General features: G+C 58.0%; 1 protein-coding gene across 1 annotated transcript in view; it reads right to left on the reverse strand.

Moving 5' to 3' along the window:
* SPTBN4 (spectrin beta, non-erythrocytic 4) overlaps positions 1–16,105 on the reverse strand; it is a 40,635-nt gene that overhangs the window by 5,232 nt on the left and 19,298 nt on the right. Inside the window, exons 19-34 of the mRNA XM_088139596.1 lie at positions 15,282–15,372; positions 13,897–14,082; positions 10,293–10,556; positions 6,647–6,871; positions 6,124–6,213; positions 5,540–5,818; positions 4,899–5,029; positions 4,615–4,819; positions 3,872–4,249; positions 3,500–3,744; positions 3,260–3,398; positions 2,307–2,391; positions 1,715–1,911; positions 974–1,581; positions 496–565; positions 74–357 (exon numbers count right to left, since the gene is read on the reverse strand). Coding sequence (XP_087995722.1) covers positions 74–357; positions 496–565; positions 974–1,581; positions 1,715–1,911; positions 2,307–2,391; positions 3,260–3,398; positions 3,500–3,744; positions 3,872–4,249; positions 4,615–4,819; positions 4,899–5,029; positions 5,540–5,818; positions 6,124–6,213; positions 6,647–6,871; positions 10,293–10,556; positions 13,897–14,082; positions 15,282–15,372 — 3,477 coding nt within the window. The remainder of the gene's footprint in view (positions 1–73; positions 358–495; positions 566–973; positions 1,582–1,714; positions 1,912–2,306; positions 2,392–3,259; positions 3,399–3,499; positions 3,745–3,871; positions 4,250–4,614; positions 4,820–4,898; positions 5,030–5,539; positions 5,819–6,123; positions 6,214–6,646; positions 6,872–10,292; positions 10,557–13,896; positions 14,083–15,281; positions 15,373–16,105) is intronic.

A 16,105-nucleotide genomic window follows, 5' to 3' on the forward strand; every position in this document is an offset into this window, starting at 1 on the left:
GCAGTGTCTTGTTGGGGCTGCCCCTTCCCCATTAGGGAGCAGGGTCTCAGCTTGCACCATCCTCCTGCCTCACCTATTGGCGGCTTTCTTGTTTGGCCCCTCCAGCTCAAGCTTGCGGAGAAGGTAGCCCTCCTGCTGGATGGTATGTGTGGGGGGTGGCGGGGGTGGGGCGCTACTCTGGGCAGGGGCAGAGCGTGACCGACGGGCTTCGCCAGGTGGTGCGTTGGGGTCTTTGGGGCGGGGCCTCCGGCGGGGTTTGGGTCTGTCGCGGGCACGGGGTCTGTCTGGGCGCGGTGTCCTCTCTGGGAGCACTTCGAGGCCGTTGGGCAGGCGCACAGGAGACTCTCTTTCCCGAGGCTGCAGGGGGAGAAAGGGCCGCAGATGGCCATGAGCAAAGGAGGAAAGACCCTTTGGACTCACTCATTGTGTGGGAACCACCTACCGAACGCCCAGTGGCTCCCACGGCTATTCAGTGACCAGAGGAAGGGTACTTACAGTGGTAGGGGCCAGCACCCCAGATTCCTTCTCCTGAAGCTGCTCCACGATGTCAGCCAGGGTAGCTTTGCTACAGAGGAAGAGAGGAAGGGTCAGGCCAGAAGTGGGCAGCCTTGCCAGGGCAGCAGCCAGACAAGTGGCATTGTGTGGCCAAGGAGAAACTGGGCAAATCTCGCCAGAAGGTGGCTGCCACAGAAGTGTGGCCTGGGCCAGCCTGCCCACAGGTGAGTGCCCAGTCAGACTTGGCAAATGGCCCACCTGCCCTGGAAATGCTGCCAGTTCATCAGTCTTTCATTACCGGATTAACGTTTCCCCCAACAGAAATGACAGCTATCATTCCTAAACACACAGTCAAAGGTAGGATCCAGCTAATCCCAGCAGATCAGCAGGTCCAGTGAGGATCCTTGGGCAGGAAATCCCGTGTGTGGGCCCAGGAGATGGGAAGGTGCAAGGGGCCTCAGGTCTGGTCAGCACCTACCCGCCTCCTTTGGGGTCAGGGTGTGGGGCCTCCTGCTCGCTGGACTCCCGTCGCTCTGCCCTCCGGTCCCGTCGCTCCCTCCTGCGCTCTGCTTGCTCTGGCCGGGGTGCTTCCTGCTCGCCAGATTCATGCCGCTCCAGCAAACGCCGGGGTTCCTGGCGCTCTCGGGGTCTGTCAAGACGCGTCTCCAGACGGCCTACCTTGGCCTCCACCTGTTCTGGCAAGGTCCCAGGAGCTCGGCTCAGGGTGCCCGCTCGGAGGGCTTCCTCTGCTGCAGCTGTGGTCTCGCTTGCTTTCTCCTGGGCTTGGGCTCCTACTGCAGCCCCCAGACCCTCCTGCAGGTGGTCAATCTTGGGCTGCAGCCGTTCCGGTTTCACCTCCTGCCGGACGTAAGCCACCTTGGTCTCCACGGGCTCCGGGGCCCCTGGCTCCGCTGCACTGAGCAGTGGGTGGGCCTCTGTCCGACCCCGCAAGAGGTCCTTCTTGAACAGCGGCTGGCACAGGAGGGAGGCGGTCTTAGTGCTCAGCTCAGCAGGATCTGGGAAGATCTTTCGGCCCAAAAGGGGGGTGGGGGGCTGCTTGCTCTGCTCTGCTTTCAGCTTCTCAATCTGAGGGGCAACAGATACAAGGAGAGAAAAAAGTCAGTTTCTCTTTCTGCTGCACCCGGCGTGCCCACCCGTCTGAGCCCCGCCCAGCCCAGCCCTGCAGTCCCCACAAAAGGCTCCGAGTCTTAGCTCATACGGTGGTGAGACGTCTTAGGGAGCTGAAGCGCTCCTCCCAAGCTGCAGCCGCCTTCCGGAAGGCCTCGTGGCGTCGGATGAGCTGCTCCACCTCGTCCACGCTGTTCCCCAGCTCCCGGCTCCTCAGCAGGGGCTCCTGGGCAGTCAGCCAGGCATCGGCCACCACTGCCTCCTGCGCAAACTGGTGCACCTCCAGCACTGCCAGGGAGGGAGGAAGAACCGTGAGCAGACGGTTCCCCTTCCCCAGAGGAGAGCCCTGCTGCCCCCGCCCAGTTCTGCGTGCCTGGCTCTCCAGAAGCACCACGGCTGAGCGACGCCCAGCTTGGGGCCCAGCAAGGGCCCTGGCCACAGCAGCCCAGCGATCAATCCCGTATCCAAATTTCAGGCCACGCGTGACCTGAACCTTCTCCCTCTCGGGCCAGCTGAACATGCGTCACTCCAGAGGCGTGCCCTGAGAACCGGGATGCGTGCTGGCCCTCTGAAGCTGCGGCTCCAGCCGCTTCTGCTGTGTGGCCGCCTCCTCTCCTACCATCCAGTGCTCCGACCCTCCCCTTTGGCTTTACCCACAGGAGAGGAGACCCAGCCAGGCTTACTTTGCTGCAGCCACTCCCAGTGTTGATCCCACTTGTCAACCATCTCCTTCTTCTTGGTCATCAGCTTCTCCAGGTGAAGCTTGATCTGTATGGCAAGCAAGAGAAGCTGGCTGGGAGGGGGAGGGGGAGGGGGAGAGGGGCACGGTCTTGAACCTTCCAGGATTCCCAGCTTCCATCACAATCTAGGAAAGACCCTTTACTCACTGGGTGGCTTCGTATACAGGCTCTGGCTTTGCTCAGTGTGTGAACCCAGGCTCTTGCCATGGGCCCCTACGCCCCCAGAATGAGAAAGCCTCTTTATCCTCAGCTCTCTCTGATGACTGGGCCTGGCAAAGGTCTGAAAAAACTCAGAGCAGGAAAGGTTAAGTCTGGCAAGCAAACAGGAGCACCTGTCTCTGGCCCGCCTGCTGCTCCTTGAAGGGCCTCCGTTCAATTTGCTTCCCTGCTGAAGTCAGCCAGAGCAAACACAGCCTGATTCTCTGCAGACCCATGGAACCTGTCAGATGAGCACTATCAGCCACAGGGTCCTTACCCACCTAGAGGCTTCTTGGGAGACTCTTCTCCACATTTAGCTGAGGAAGGGGAACTCCACACTGCATCCCCCTCCCTCTCAGGGCTACAGAGAACAGGCCTGGCTCCAGAATCCCCCTCACTTAACCTCTTTCCTCAGCAAGTCCACGGTAGCTGATCCGCACCCCAGCCATCTCCTCACTGCAGTTTCATCATGGAGGTTAAAAAGACCTGCCTACAGCAATGGAGTTCAGGAAACTTTGACAGACCATTTGGTTTCTTCCCAAAACCGCAAGCCTCAGTAACCAGCTGGGCCCCTGTGCACTAAATGCCCTGAACACTCCAGGCACCAGGTCTGGGGTGCCCGTCAAGCCCTCTGGGCGCTGGGGCCCCTTCTCTGTGAGTCTGTGGGACAGGGACTCAGCCCTGGGGTGGAGACTCACTTCCTCGCAGGCTGCGCTTCTGTTCAGCACCAAGGTCTTGCCCAGGTCCACGCAGGCGGTGATTGTCTTGCTGCGAGTCTCAATTTCACTCTTCAGGCCCTGGTGGTCATTCATCAGCACTTCCACGGTGGACACGTCCCTGCACACAGAGATGCCGTAGGGAGAGCGGAAGGGCCGAGAGGAGGCACAGCTCCATAGAGGAGGGGCGGCAGGGGGCAGCTCCCCCGCTCTCAGCAGTACCTGGGCTTCTCGCCAGCACCGATCTGGCAGAGGATGGTGTCCATCCAGGAAACAAGGTCCCGCACTAAGTTGAGGAAGCGGATCTTGTCGGCCGTGGTGGTGACCTGCAACCGGCAATCTTCACACGAGCTCAGCAGCTCCTTCCAGGAACGCAGCACCTCCTGCTCCTTGGTGGCGATGGCGTCAGCGTTCTCACCAGCGTACACTGTCTGCAGTTGGGCTGCCACCTCCTGCAGCTGCCGCACCTGCCAATCGTCCCCCGCAGAACAGGAAGATATGAGCCCACCAGGCAGCTCCATTCATCCTCCCCAGGGCCAAAGCGGGGAGGGGGCGGGGGCTCACTGCACGCCATCTCCTTCCCACTCAACTCACCTGCGCCACCAGGACCTGGATGTCATGCTCAAAAGAGTTGAGCATCCTTTGCAGAGTACCAGCTGAGGCCTTGCACTCGCGGGCCGTGACCTCCGGCAGGCGTTGCTTCTTCTCCTCGATTAGGGAGAGGACATCCTTGCAGTCATTGAAGAACTTGTGCAGCTCGTGGGAGGCAGCCAGCATCTGCGCCCTTGTTTCGATCAGCTCCAGCAAGTCTGCCCAGGCCTCGTTCACCCCGTCCTTCCACTCGGCAATGGTGGCAGCATCTGTGTGCCCGTACTCAATCAGCTCGTCCACCATCTGGTTGATGGCCAAGATCCGTTCATTGCCAATACTGCCTGTCTCGCTGGCAAACTCGGTGAACTTCTCTTGCAGCAGCTGTGCAAAACAGAAAGAGGCTAGGCAGATCCCACAGGTGTGTTTAGCTCAACTGCAGCTTAACCCTTCCTTCATTCCGGAAGCTCTCTGCATTCTGCACGCACAGTTCTCGGTTTTTCCTCTGCTGAGCAAAAGCCCCAGGAGCAGGTTTTCCTTCCCAGTTCCTTAATTCCTCTGCGGCCCCCTTCGGCTCTGGAGCCGGCACAGGATTTGAGAGCGTTTTCTAGGGCATGTGCAAAGCACATCTCACCACCACCAAGGAGCCCATTTCTTGGGGCCACCCATTTAAGAAGCAGGGGCGCTGCCCTCACCCTGGCAGAGTCTCCCTCCTGACTCCAGGCCCTCTACCCTTTGCCCTTTCTCACTGTCACATGCTCGTAGTCCTGCCCCAGCTCGGGCGAGCCAGCCACCACCTCCTTTTCCGCAATCCAGTGTTCCAACTCGTCCACCTCACGGTGGAGCTGGTAGAGCCAATACTGCTGCTCCAGGCTGGCCTTGCGCTCCTCCACCAGGTCCTTCAGGGACACGTAGAGCCGGTCCACCCGGGACTGCCTCCTGCTGACCTGCTCGCTGGCAAGGACAAAACCTGGTCAGTGTGGGAAGGCAGAGTGGGTGGGTGAGGGGAGGGGAGGGGAGGGGAGGACCCCACCTGTCTGCATGGCCCAGCTCCAGCAGTGACCTGCACTGCCGTGACAGCTGGGCGATGGTCTCCGCGTAGTTCTCAACCGTCTGCTCAGTCATCAGATGCTTCTTCAGCAGCTGCAGCGTGCTCTGCTCATCCTGGAGAAAGAAGTTCCAGGCAGGAGAGTTTATGGAGGCACCTCCTTTCCCCCTCTTGCCCTGCTGGTTCCTCCCGCAACCGGGGGACCCCGTATCTCAAGGGGGCTGAACCACAGCTGGAGAAGGCAGCTTTCCCTCCAAGCACCATTCTTCTGACCAGCTCTGGATCTGGCCCAGCCAGAAGCAGAAAGAACAAGCCCTGCAAAGCATCTCCTGAGCAGTCAAAGAGATCAGCAGCACAGCCTCTCTCAAGAGCTGCAGCTTTGACTGGCCAGGGCTGCTCCAACGCCCCCGTCAACCTGGGAAGAGGAGCTGCTACCCAGCCAGTGGAACCCCCAATCTCCCCCGGTCCAACTCCCTCCAGACGCTGGCTTTCCACTCCCATCCTTCACGGACCAGCAGGCCAGAGTCAGGGCACGTTGGGGGAGTAATCCTGGCCTAGACGTCCACCCCAGCACCTGGTGAGGTTAAGCTGCCATCAAGGAGGCAGTGTGGCCTGGGGCTGCTCACCTTGCCTTTCTCTTCGCTCATCATAAAGAGCTCTTGCTCGCTCAGCCAGGCTTCGACCTCCCCCACATCGAAGTAGTACTGCTCCGCTTGGTAGGTGGCATCCAGCAGCTGCTGCCGCTGCTCCGTCTCCTCTTGCAGGAGCCCCCACAGTTCGGAGAGCTTCTCCAACAGCAGTCGCACCGAGTCCACCTCGGGGCTCTTGATGGAGGCGATGCTGCCAGCACGCTCCAGCACCTCCTCCATGCGGGGCTTGTGCACCTGGATCTCTCGGCGCAGGTTCTGGGACGGAGAGAAAGAGGTTCAGGGCTGCTGCTTTTCAGTGCCAAGCCACAAAGCTGAGCTTGGACTGTCAGGGTCCAGCCCCAGAGGATGGAGGAGGGGGATGGAGCATCCTCTGCAGGGCCTCCTTGGCCACCCTGCGACTGTCCATTTGGGCTGAAAGTGCTTCAGGCAGGAAACCACAGGTGAAGCTAAGCCAGCATTGCTGGGCTGCCCTCACAACGAAACCCCCTTCTTGGCAAAGATCCCTCTCTCTGGGGCAGGGCTGCCACCCACATTTTGGGACCAGTGTCTTTCCTTCTCACCTGGTTCTTCTTGATCAGCTGCTGGACTGTCTGCAGGTTGTGCCCCTGGTCTTTCAGCATGGCCAGCGACAGGCGGTCCTGGACCCAGATCTAAAAGGAGACAGAGGGAGAATGGAGGGAGGGAAGGGCAAAAAAGATGGCCTGTCTTCTGAAAGCAACTCCCTCCTTGACCCCACTTTGCTGGGGTCACGTCTCTGTACCACCAAGAGCCACCTGAGGCTGCAGTGGGGACACAGAGAGAGCTCCCTCGTATCATGGCCTCTAGGAACGTGCACCCCAGTCCCGAGGGGGCCCTGATCCCTTTTACGCTGTTGTTTCTGGCTGAGGTGCGGAAGCAAGCCAGGTGGCACCCTCGCCCATTCTGCCTCCTGGTAATTCCAGTAGCTGGGAATGCCAGTCAAGGAAGAGTTCTGCATGACCTGAAGGTTAATTCCCATTCCTGTGTGTCGAGAGCCCAGGTGGACTCCAAACCCCATCAGCCTTCCAGAAGCAAGTTGAGCCACCACCTCTGCCCAGCACTTACCAACTCGTCCTCCAGATCGTGGCTGATCTGGTGCAGCTCCTTAGAGGCCAGCAGGATCCTCCGGCGCTCCCTGAGGGGCTCGATCAGGCGCACAATCCGCGCCCCCACTGCGTTCTGCCTCTCGTCCACCATCTCCTTGCTGGCTGTCTCCAGGGGCAGAGCAGTCACCTGGACCTGCAGCTCCCCCACCTCCTTGGACCACTCTTCCACCTGCGTCTCCATGGTCTGCAAGAGAGGAGGCTAGCGTTGGCTGGCAGAGAAAAGGCACCCATGAATGCCCTCCAGCTTCTGCCAAGTGTGAACTCGGGCAAGGGGCTCTGTTGCAGCCCCTACAGCGGCCAAGAGCAGCCATCGTCCCTTCCTCTGAGAAACAGCTGGCTGCCGTGAGAGCTTATGGCTCAGGCCGTCAGGGACCCAGAATGCCCTCCTCCACTCTTTCTTCCCTCAGCATCGTTCTGGTTGATGGGTGAAATTCACAGAAGAGAATTTACACCGTTTGCTAAATGTTATGGCTTTGCTTTGAGCGCTGAAGGCCTGGGATGCCAGTCACTTGTCAAGTGAGCTGTGCCTGCAAGAAATAAACAAAAGAAAAGAACCCTCTGGTGCGGGGCTTGGGGGGAGCTTTGGCCCAGCTCACCCTCTCCAAATATCCTGTCCCTGTTCCAGAGAGGAGCTTGGGGGCTGGCAGCCAGTACACCTGATACATCAGAAGGGAGGCAGGAGGAAGACTCCATGCCCTGGTTCCCAAGAAGAGGAAGTAAGCTGAGAGTTCTCCTGGGGGCAGGGGAGAGGAGGGGGCTGTGATTCTGCAGAAGGCCATCTCTTAAGTGTCAGCAAGTGTCAGCTGTGCCCAGGAAGGCCTTTGCTCCATCTGGTGTGCCAGTTGCACCCTTTCCTAGATTGTCACACAGTCACTCATGTCCTAGCCAGCTTGCGGCCTGACTACTGTAACACGCAGTATGTGGGGCTGCCCTTGAAGATCACCCAGAAGCTTCAACTGGTCCAGAATGAGGTGGCTCGAGCAGTCATGGGCATGCTTCTGGACCTCTGCTTCACAAGCTGCACTGGTTGCCAGTTTGCTTCCGGGTGCAATTTAAGGTGCTGGTTACCTATAAAGCCCTACATGGCAAAGGCTCTGGTTAGAGGGACTGCCTGTCTCCCATAGTTCCATCTGGTACGGTTGGCAGGCTCCAGGTTCCATCAATTAAACAATGCCATCTCTCAGGACCCTGGAAGCGCGTCTTCTCTGTAGCAGCACATCCCTCTGGAACCAAGTTCCCTCTGAGATCTGGATGGCCCCCTCTGCTGTTTTCAGAACTGTAAAGACCTGGCTTTTCACCCAGGCCTTTGGTGAGGGGGAGAGAGACCCCTCACTTCGTTGCGCTTGCCATCTTTTGTCTTTCTTTTATTGATGCTATTGTAATGTCCTTGTTTGATTGTTGTGAGCCACCCAGAGTTGCTGGGAATCAGGCAGCATACTAATTTAATAAGTCATCATCATCATCATGCCAAATCCAGTCTGAACATCTGGCCAAAGCTGCCTTTTGCAACTGATTGATGGTGATTTTGTCAATGTCAATGGTGTTCAAGCGGTGCTCCAGGTGCAATCCCAAAACATCTGGAGCACCACTTGAACACCATCAGCATCAACAAAATCACCATCAGTCCATTGCAAAAGGCAGCTTTACTTGGAACAGCTTCCATCCTGCAACGATGCCTTTAACACCATCAAACAACATCAGCCTATCCCAGGTCCTTGGGAAGGACTCAATAGGTGGACAAAAATACCAAATCCAGTCTAAATATCTGGCTGAGTGTGCAACCACTACCACCACCACCAATAATAATTTGCCTATATCCTCAGATGCTACCTTAATAATTCTTAGGCCCTTGGTTAGGACTTGAATTATTAAATTTTCACCAGTCTTTATGAATTTAATAATAGATTACCCATAATAATAATATTACGCAGACCATCCCTGCTCTAGAAGCACCAAATAAACCATGAACCACCTTAAGCCAGAAGTAGAAACAAGAACCCATCTTAACAGACGGATTATGGAGCACCCAAGTAATTCTCAGCACATGGAAAGTAGAAAGCAGCAATGTGGAGCAAGATGCTTTCCAAGGACAGTTCCCCCTGCCACCTTCCATGGCCCAACTGGCTGCCTGCCCTCCCCTTCAACTTCACACGTGTGTGTGGCTCGCAGGCACCCCCTCCTTTCCGCGATGTCCCAGATCTGCCTCTTCAGATAGCAGCTTCTCGGGGGTTTCTCCTCCAAAGAAACTGGCCAAGGAAAACCCGCAGTGGAGATGGAAGGGAGAAGGCAGAGGTGCAGAGCGTGCACCCTTCCCAGCTGCAGGGGCCTCCTGGGCTGCGCTCCCTCAGGGTTCTTTCTGAAGCAGCCTCACCTCTCCTGTCTCCACACAGAAAGCGCTGCTCCGTAGCTCTTGGATCACGGGAAGGCCTGATCTGGATTGACTGATGGGGGGATTCCCAGCCCCCCCCCCACAACTCTATAGCTCGGCGGGCTCTAGTGAGAGAGGTTCACACCTGCAACCTGTGTGTGTCTGGACCTGGGCCAGATCTCCCCTCTCACCCCCAGCACAATAGCAAGAGAAGCCAGGGAATGACCGGGTGTGTCTATATTTGCCTGAAGTGGCCAACTATGCTGAAGGCCTGGCAGAGAAGGGGGGACCCGGGCAACTGCCCCAAGTGCTTTCTCTTGTACCTGCAGAGGAACCCAGTTCACACATGCAGCTTCTTGCTCCTGGGGAGCCCAACAGCTTGCCATGTCCCACTTTCCTCTGTGGGGTTGGTTCCACCAGTCTCCAAGCTGCACAGAGCTCCTGTGAAGAGGCTCTCTTCTCCAACCGAGCACATTTGAGATGGGGCTCTGTGCGGCAAGGAAGCCAAAAGGCACTCTTCCATTAACAAGGATTCAAGGAACACGTGAAGAAATTAGATGGCCAAAGCATGGGAAAGGGAGCATGGCAGCAGCTGCAACCAGTCAAGAAAACGAAGGACAAGTGGTCAGAGAGGTGGGGGGCCAGAAATGCCTCCAGCCATTCCCATAAAGCAAGCTGGGCCAGGCACCCTTAAACCAAGGAGTGCCTCACCCCACAGAGCCAAAGGCCTGGCGGTCTACGATATTGGCCAAGGCTGCCCACACAGCCCACAAATCAGATGGAAGTGCTTTATGTGCTTGTAACCTACAGGCAGCCCGTTGAAGCCAGCAGTCTACAATTACAGCAAGTAGCCCAGCCAAGCGAGGTACCCCTTTCCACCCCAACATCGCCTCAGGCTCCTTTGCTCTCTGTGCCTCCTGGATGCTGAGCAACCTTCCTGGGGCCTGGCAAACCTTCAGAGGAGGAACTGTGCTGGTTTATTTTTACTTTGCAACGCATTCCAGTTTCTTTCATTACTGCCCTGAGATGCCAAAAGAGGTCTGGGCGTGCCAGGATCTCTGGAAAAGTTTGAGCTGGGCCATTCCCCTGAATCTTCTGCCCTGGATAATCCCAGACTGGCAAACCTTTCCCAAAGCTGGAACTGTAAAGCCAGATTCTCTTTGGAAACCCACCCCTGCGGTCTCCACATGCCCAAATCTCTTCTCCCGAGGATCCTTCCTGACCCCTTGCAACCCACCTGCAGCTTCTTGAGGTTGCTGTTAACACTGGTGAGGTCCGGCCCTGTGTCCACAGCTTGCAACTGGCCCTCCATGTGGAGGAGCTGCTTGTCAAGCTCAGCGTAGCTCTGCGCTAAGCGGTCAGCCTGGGCGGCTTCCAGCAGCTGCTGTGCTTTAGCCTGGGTGGCCGACTCCAGTTCTGCCCAGCACTGTTGGATCTCCCCGAGTTTCTTCCGCACGGTTTCTGCCAGTTCTGGCTTCTCTTGGATCAGCTGCTGCCCCTCCTGTGGGAGTGAGGGAGGGGAAAGGGGAAAAGCTGGCAAAACACGCCACTGGTTCTGCCACACACCTGGACACTAAGCCTGATGCGTCTGGCTCCTGAGGGTCCCGGGGGAGGAAAGCGCTCCTGGCGTGCCCCTATACATCTTGGGAAGCTGGGTCAGATGCCCTCAGGTTCTGGGAACTGCATCAGACACAACGTGCCCTCCTTCAGCTCTGGGGTCTGAATTCCGCATCAGCCCCCTCTCTGTAAACATCCCCTGGGCTTCGTGGGGTGTAGCTCGAGGGAGAGATTGTGGGGAAGCCAGGAAAGTCACGGGGGGAGGGACGTCAGACATGCACAAAATCAGAGAGGAATTCGTTAGTAGCTTATTTCATAAATGGTAGCTTGCAAAAAACCGGGGAATTCAAATCGTTCATAGAGCCTCTGCCTTATTAACATGCTAAGAAACAAGGCCTGGAAGTTCCTTGCTGAGATTCTGGCCTTCACTCCTAATCCTGGTACTAAAAACACTTTCTGCTCTGCTGTGAGGCTTTGACACACACACACACGGATAGCCTTGTTATGCTGCAGCTTCACAGGCGACCCCTTCCCACTCTACAATGCCTGGGGCAGGCCATGATCAACAAAGGGGTGGCGGCAGTTGCTGCCACCAACTCTTTTGGCTCAGCAGCCTGACCAGCTTTTGTCATCGGTGGAAGGGGGCGCAAGTGGCTCCCTGCCTAAACGCCGGTTCTCCAGAGCGCCCGGCTGCAGCCTTGCTTGCCCTGCAGGGTGCCATTCTTCCCTCTCTCGGCTGGCTCTGGGCTCCGATGGCTGGCTTTTAGAAGGCCCCAGAACTGCTTCCAGTCTCCATGGGATTGTGAAATGAGGCAGCCCGTCTAACAAAGAGCTGTGGTCCCCTTGCCCCGTGGGAGTCGCTTTCATCTGATGCACAATAACAGCAGGGGAGAGAGACCCAGGGACGTTACCCCTGGTGATTGGGGCCTGCCGCACCAGTCCAGCAGCCTCTCCTTTCTCTCAACTGATGCTGCTGAAGTCATGTACAGGGAGGGTTTCAGGGTGGGCAACCCCCTCTGCACCAGTGGTCTTTCCACGGATTCTGTTCCAGCGCCCTTCACCTGCTCCCCCAGGAGGGCTTCCCACCACCTGTTTGGCAAGAAGCTCGCTCCCTTCGCGGAGGCCTGTTGTGCGCAGGGCCACCTGCTTTGATGCATGTCCTGGACCCTCCCTGGGCTGGGAGAGGCTGTGTGTTCCTGGACAGGCACCCTTCCTTCCTGGGCACGAGGCTGCCAAGGGGCATCACTCCTGTCCTGCCTCAAGGCCCTACAGCCCTCCTAACCGCCTTTGCCTGTGTTGTGGGGGCCGTGACAGGGAGGGCAAGAGCCTCCCACCGCAGCTGTGTACAAGCTGCCTTCCCTGTCTGTGGGGAGGGGGCAGTTTGTGGTGGAGATCCTGGGATGCTGCAGCAAGATGTCCGTGTAGCTTTATCAGGCCAAATATCTATCTTTTTGCAGCCCGCAGTTCTCAAGGGGAGCCCAGAAGCAAGGCAGGTATGCCCAAGTGCCATCCTGCCCACGCTCACCAGGTTCTGACACAAGGGATCAGATATGCTCCTTGGGGCTCTTAGCAACACTTACAGGCCCAGGCCTTGGAAAGCATCATGAGGGCTGCTAGCTTTCTTATCTTCTCTGAAATCTGCAAGAAAAGTCTACAAACGCCTGTCTTTCACTGCTGAAAAGCAATTTCTCATGCATGTGCATGTGCACTCCCACCCCTCAGCTACAAAGGGAACTTTTGAGTGGGGTCACTGAGAAAATGTGCAAGCTTGCTGCCACTGCCAGAGATCACAGTGCAGCCTTTTGCCAGTGCAAAACACCCCAAGGGCAAATGGTTGCTGGAGCTGCATAACACCCCAGCATCCCTCCTGCCTGCTGGCCCTTCACTGATGGGTTAGCCTTATTCATACAGACGTGCGTACAGAATTGCCCCACACACTGCTTTTGTGTAAATGTTTACCCAGAGCAAAAACAGTGCCAAGGCATAGCTAAGCCTCCCACTGCCCCCTAAAACCTGGCACAGTAGCAGCACTAAACTTGATTCAGGCACCAGGGAATTTCCTGAGAGAACATGGGATATTTGGAGCTGTAGGAAAGGATCTTGTAAGGCAGCTCCTCCCTCCACTGACCGCGGCTTGCCCAGATCTTGGACACAGGCAAGGGGGGTGCTGGGAATGCTTCCTGGGCATGCAAAGCACATGGCCTGCCATCCCGAGGGTTTCCTGCTGCCCTCAGCTCAGCTGCAGCATTACCCGTTTTGTGGCGGGGCCACCAACTCCTCAGGAATACAGATGGAAGGAGAGAAGCTGCGCTGTGCCTAAGTCAAGAGACATCTGATGCCAAAACTCAGAAGGGATCCAGCATCTCTAGCCACACCACACAGCAACAAGAGGGCAGAAAGTCCACTCTGTCTCGCTGCCACCCGCTCTGGGTTCAGTGAACACCAGGCAGCAGCGCTAAACCAATCCGGAGCACCCTCAGGGCTGGTGCCAAGAAACCCGTCCCCCTCCTCCCCCCCACACCACCACCAGGTCCACCATCACTTGGGAAACGGCATCTTTTCAAGCACATGTCACAGAACTCTCCACGCTGCTGTCAAACACAAATCAGCCCCTCCTTGTGGAAAACTGGCAAGTTGGGGATATGCTGGATGTTCAAACGCCCCACGCCCAAGGCAGCCATCCTCCTGCCCCACAGCACCATCGCACATTCAGCCCCAGAACTACTGCTCCCAGAGCCCAGAGGAGGGACCCCAGCAGGTGAGCAAGCACTTCCAGCCCCCCCTTGCTTGCTGGGCCCCTTCCCTGGACACCTGGCTGAGTCTCTCCATGGACAGGGCTGCCACCCCACCAGCAGAAGGGGGCAGAAGCCTGGACCGGCCAGTGCTCCAATTCCAGACAGGCAAAAGCTCACCAACCTTCTGGGTGGGGAGGGGGCACTGCACATCACCGTTTGGGGAAGGACACAAACACACGAAAGGCCAAACACAGGCACCCAGTGCCCTCAAAGGCAGACCGGGGGTGTGGGGGGGGGGCTTGCATCAACCCGTGAGTCTTGGGCCAAGACAGAGCAGAGCCCACCCAGGAGGCGCGGGGTATCCGGGCAGCTTCTCCGGAACACCCTCTAAGACGCAGTGCGGGGGGGATCGGGGCCTCCCCCCACCTGAGCCGAGCGCCGCACTGCCTCAAGCGACCTCTGCGTCATCCGCCTCCTCGCTGGGGCGCGGGAGGGTCTCTCCTCCCCCCACAAGGCGAGGGCCCCCGGCTCGCGCTCATCCGCACCCACCTTCTCGATCTTGTGCAGCCACTCCTTATTCTGGGCCAGCTCGGCCACGAACGCGCGGTGCCGAAGCCATCGCTTGGGTGCCCGCTGCGGCGGCGGCGGCGGCGGCGGCTTCCATGACGGCGCGTCCTTGTCACGAGGCGCCTCGCCGGCCATCAGCGCCTCTTTCTCAGCCACCCAGCCATGCAGCTGCACGCAGACGGACGGGGGAGGCGCAGTCAGCCCGGCTCCGAAAAAGCACCCCGCCCGCTCGGCCTGGGCCTCCCTTCTCCTCTTCCCCACCTGCGCAGTGGGTCGCCTCCTCCCGGCTGCAGCCCTACCGAGGCCCTGCCGCGTCACGGTCCCGAGTGCTCCGAACCTGGCCGGCGCGCTGCAGCGGGTGAACTGGGAGCCACGGAGTCACCCTCCCTTCCTACAGCGAGCGAGCTCATTCCGAGTTTGGGGGGGGGCACACGCTCCCGGGTAACAGTTTGGGGGGAGAAGGGCAGCGTTCAAACGCCCTTGTTCCTCCCCCCGCTTCTCCATTCATTTCAGCCTCCAGCCAGCCTATACCGAGGCGGCTGGGGGAAGCTGGACCCTCTGGGCGGGGCGGGACATTAGGGTGCCCCGAGGCGACCCAGCCTTGCTTGGAGCGTCTTCCCCTCTGCCTCGGGAAGGGGCAGCGCGGGCGGAGCGGCTGCAAAGCAAGGAAGCCGCTGCGGAGGAAGGAGGCGGGATGCCCCCTCTTCCTCCTCGCGAGCAGAGCCGCTTTCTGCGGCGGGGTTATTCCTCCTCTCCAGCCCCCCGAGAGTAAACTCCCGATGGAATCACCAGCTGGAGGGACGTGGGAAATCGAAAAGCCCACACCGCCACGCCACGCCACGCCACGCGCCTCCAAGGGATGAGATAATCAGGCCTCCCCCACAGCCCTGTTCAGACCCAACCGGGAGGGAGGACAGAGTGAAACTCAAGCAGGCCTAATCAACATAATTAAAGGAACAGCGTGCGTGGACCACACTGTATCAGGAAGGCCTGGAGCAAAGGTGAGACGGGAAGGCTGTGGGTTAAGGAGGCAACTTCTGATGGGCCTCCCCTTTGTTCATTCCTTCTCCTTCCACTGACCCTCATCCTGTCCGTTCGTCGGCGTGCATGTGCACGCCTGAATGTTCCCTCATGAAAAAACCACGGAAGATCAACACTGCCCTACCCTTCACTGGACACTGGATTTCTCTGGACAAAGCAGAACAGCCTCCCCCATCCCTTTCTGGGGTCCTCCAAAGGACCAGCTGCATTTGGAGGAGCTTAAGTGGGGCAGGTGTCCCCCACGTCTGCCGCCCTCAAGTCCACGGCTTTCTCTTGCCTCTCGGAGGACAGGCAGGGCGCACCTGGGAGTCCCCAGTGGGTAATACCTCATGGCAGGTTTGCAAAAAGCGCTGCAGCTCCAGGTGGTCACTCAGGCGCTGCATCCAGGCGTTGGCCAGCTGGACATTCTGTCCGCTCCTGCAAGGAGAGCAACTGGTCAACCTGGGTGGGATACCAGGAGGAGGAACCCCTCTGGGCTCCCTGCCCCCTTCTCACTCGCCCACACAGACCCTCCTCCCGGCCACCCACCTGCCGGTCCAACCCTGTCCCTGGCTGGTGAGGCTCCCTTCTGGCTCAGTGGGAGGAAGGCAGAGATTCACCGCTGAATCAGGGCTGGGCTCCAGACCTCGCTGCATCCATGGTGGGCTCCCTCCAAAGGCTCTCCATGCTCTGAGAAGCCCCTTACCTTTGCTCCCCCCACAGCCAAACCTGAGCTGGATGTTAATTAGCAGTCAGACTGATTCCTCCCCTCCACACGCCCACAGACAACGCCAAGCAAGGGAAGGCACAGTCTGTGTTCCTTTTTAAGAGCCCAAATCACTGTAAGACCCAGTTTAAAGACTGCAATGTTGATTGGACCAATAGATGATGACAGTGGTAGTAGTAGTAGTAGTAGTAGTAATAATAATAATAATAATAATAATAATACTGCCAAGAGTCACCTTCCTTGCTCCTCCCACTTTTCTTTTAGCCACTGAGCTGCTGTTTCCATCTGGAGCAGAAAACTAGATTCAGGATTTGACACCCATTAAGATGTCAGAATAAATTAGCACTTAGCCCTACACAAAGAGAAGCTTTGGGGGGGGGGAGGAAGAGAAGCAGTGGCGGCGGCGGTGGCACCTCAGGAGGAGGGTGGGCTCCTTCTGAGCCC

Source organism: Python bivittatus, unplaced genomic scaffold (assembly GCF_059951505.1).
Source record: "Python bivittatus isolate LINGU-HERP-01145 unplaced genomic scaffold, Pbiv_v1 ctg000310_np1212, whole genome shotgun sequence".
Classification (NCBI taxonomy): Eukaryota; Metazoa; Chordata; class Lepidosauria; order Squamata; family Pythonidae; genus Python; species Python bivittatus.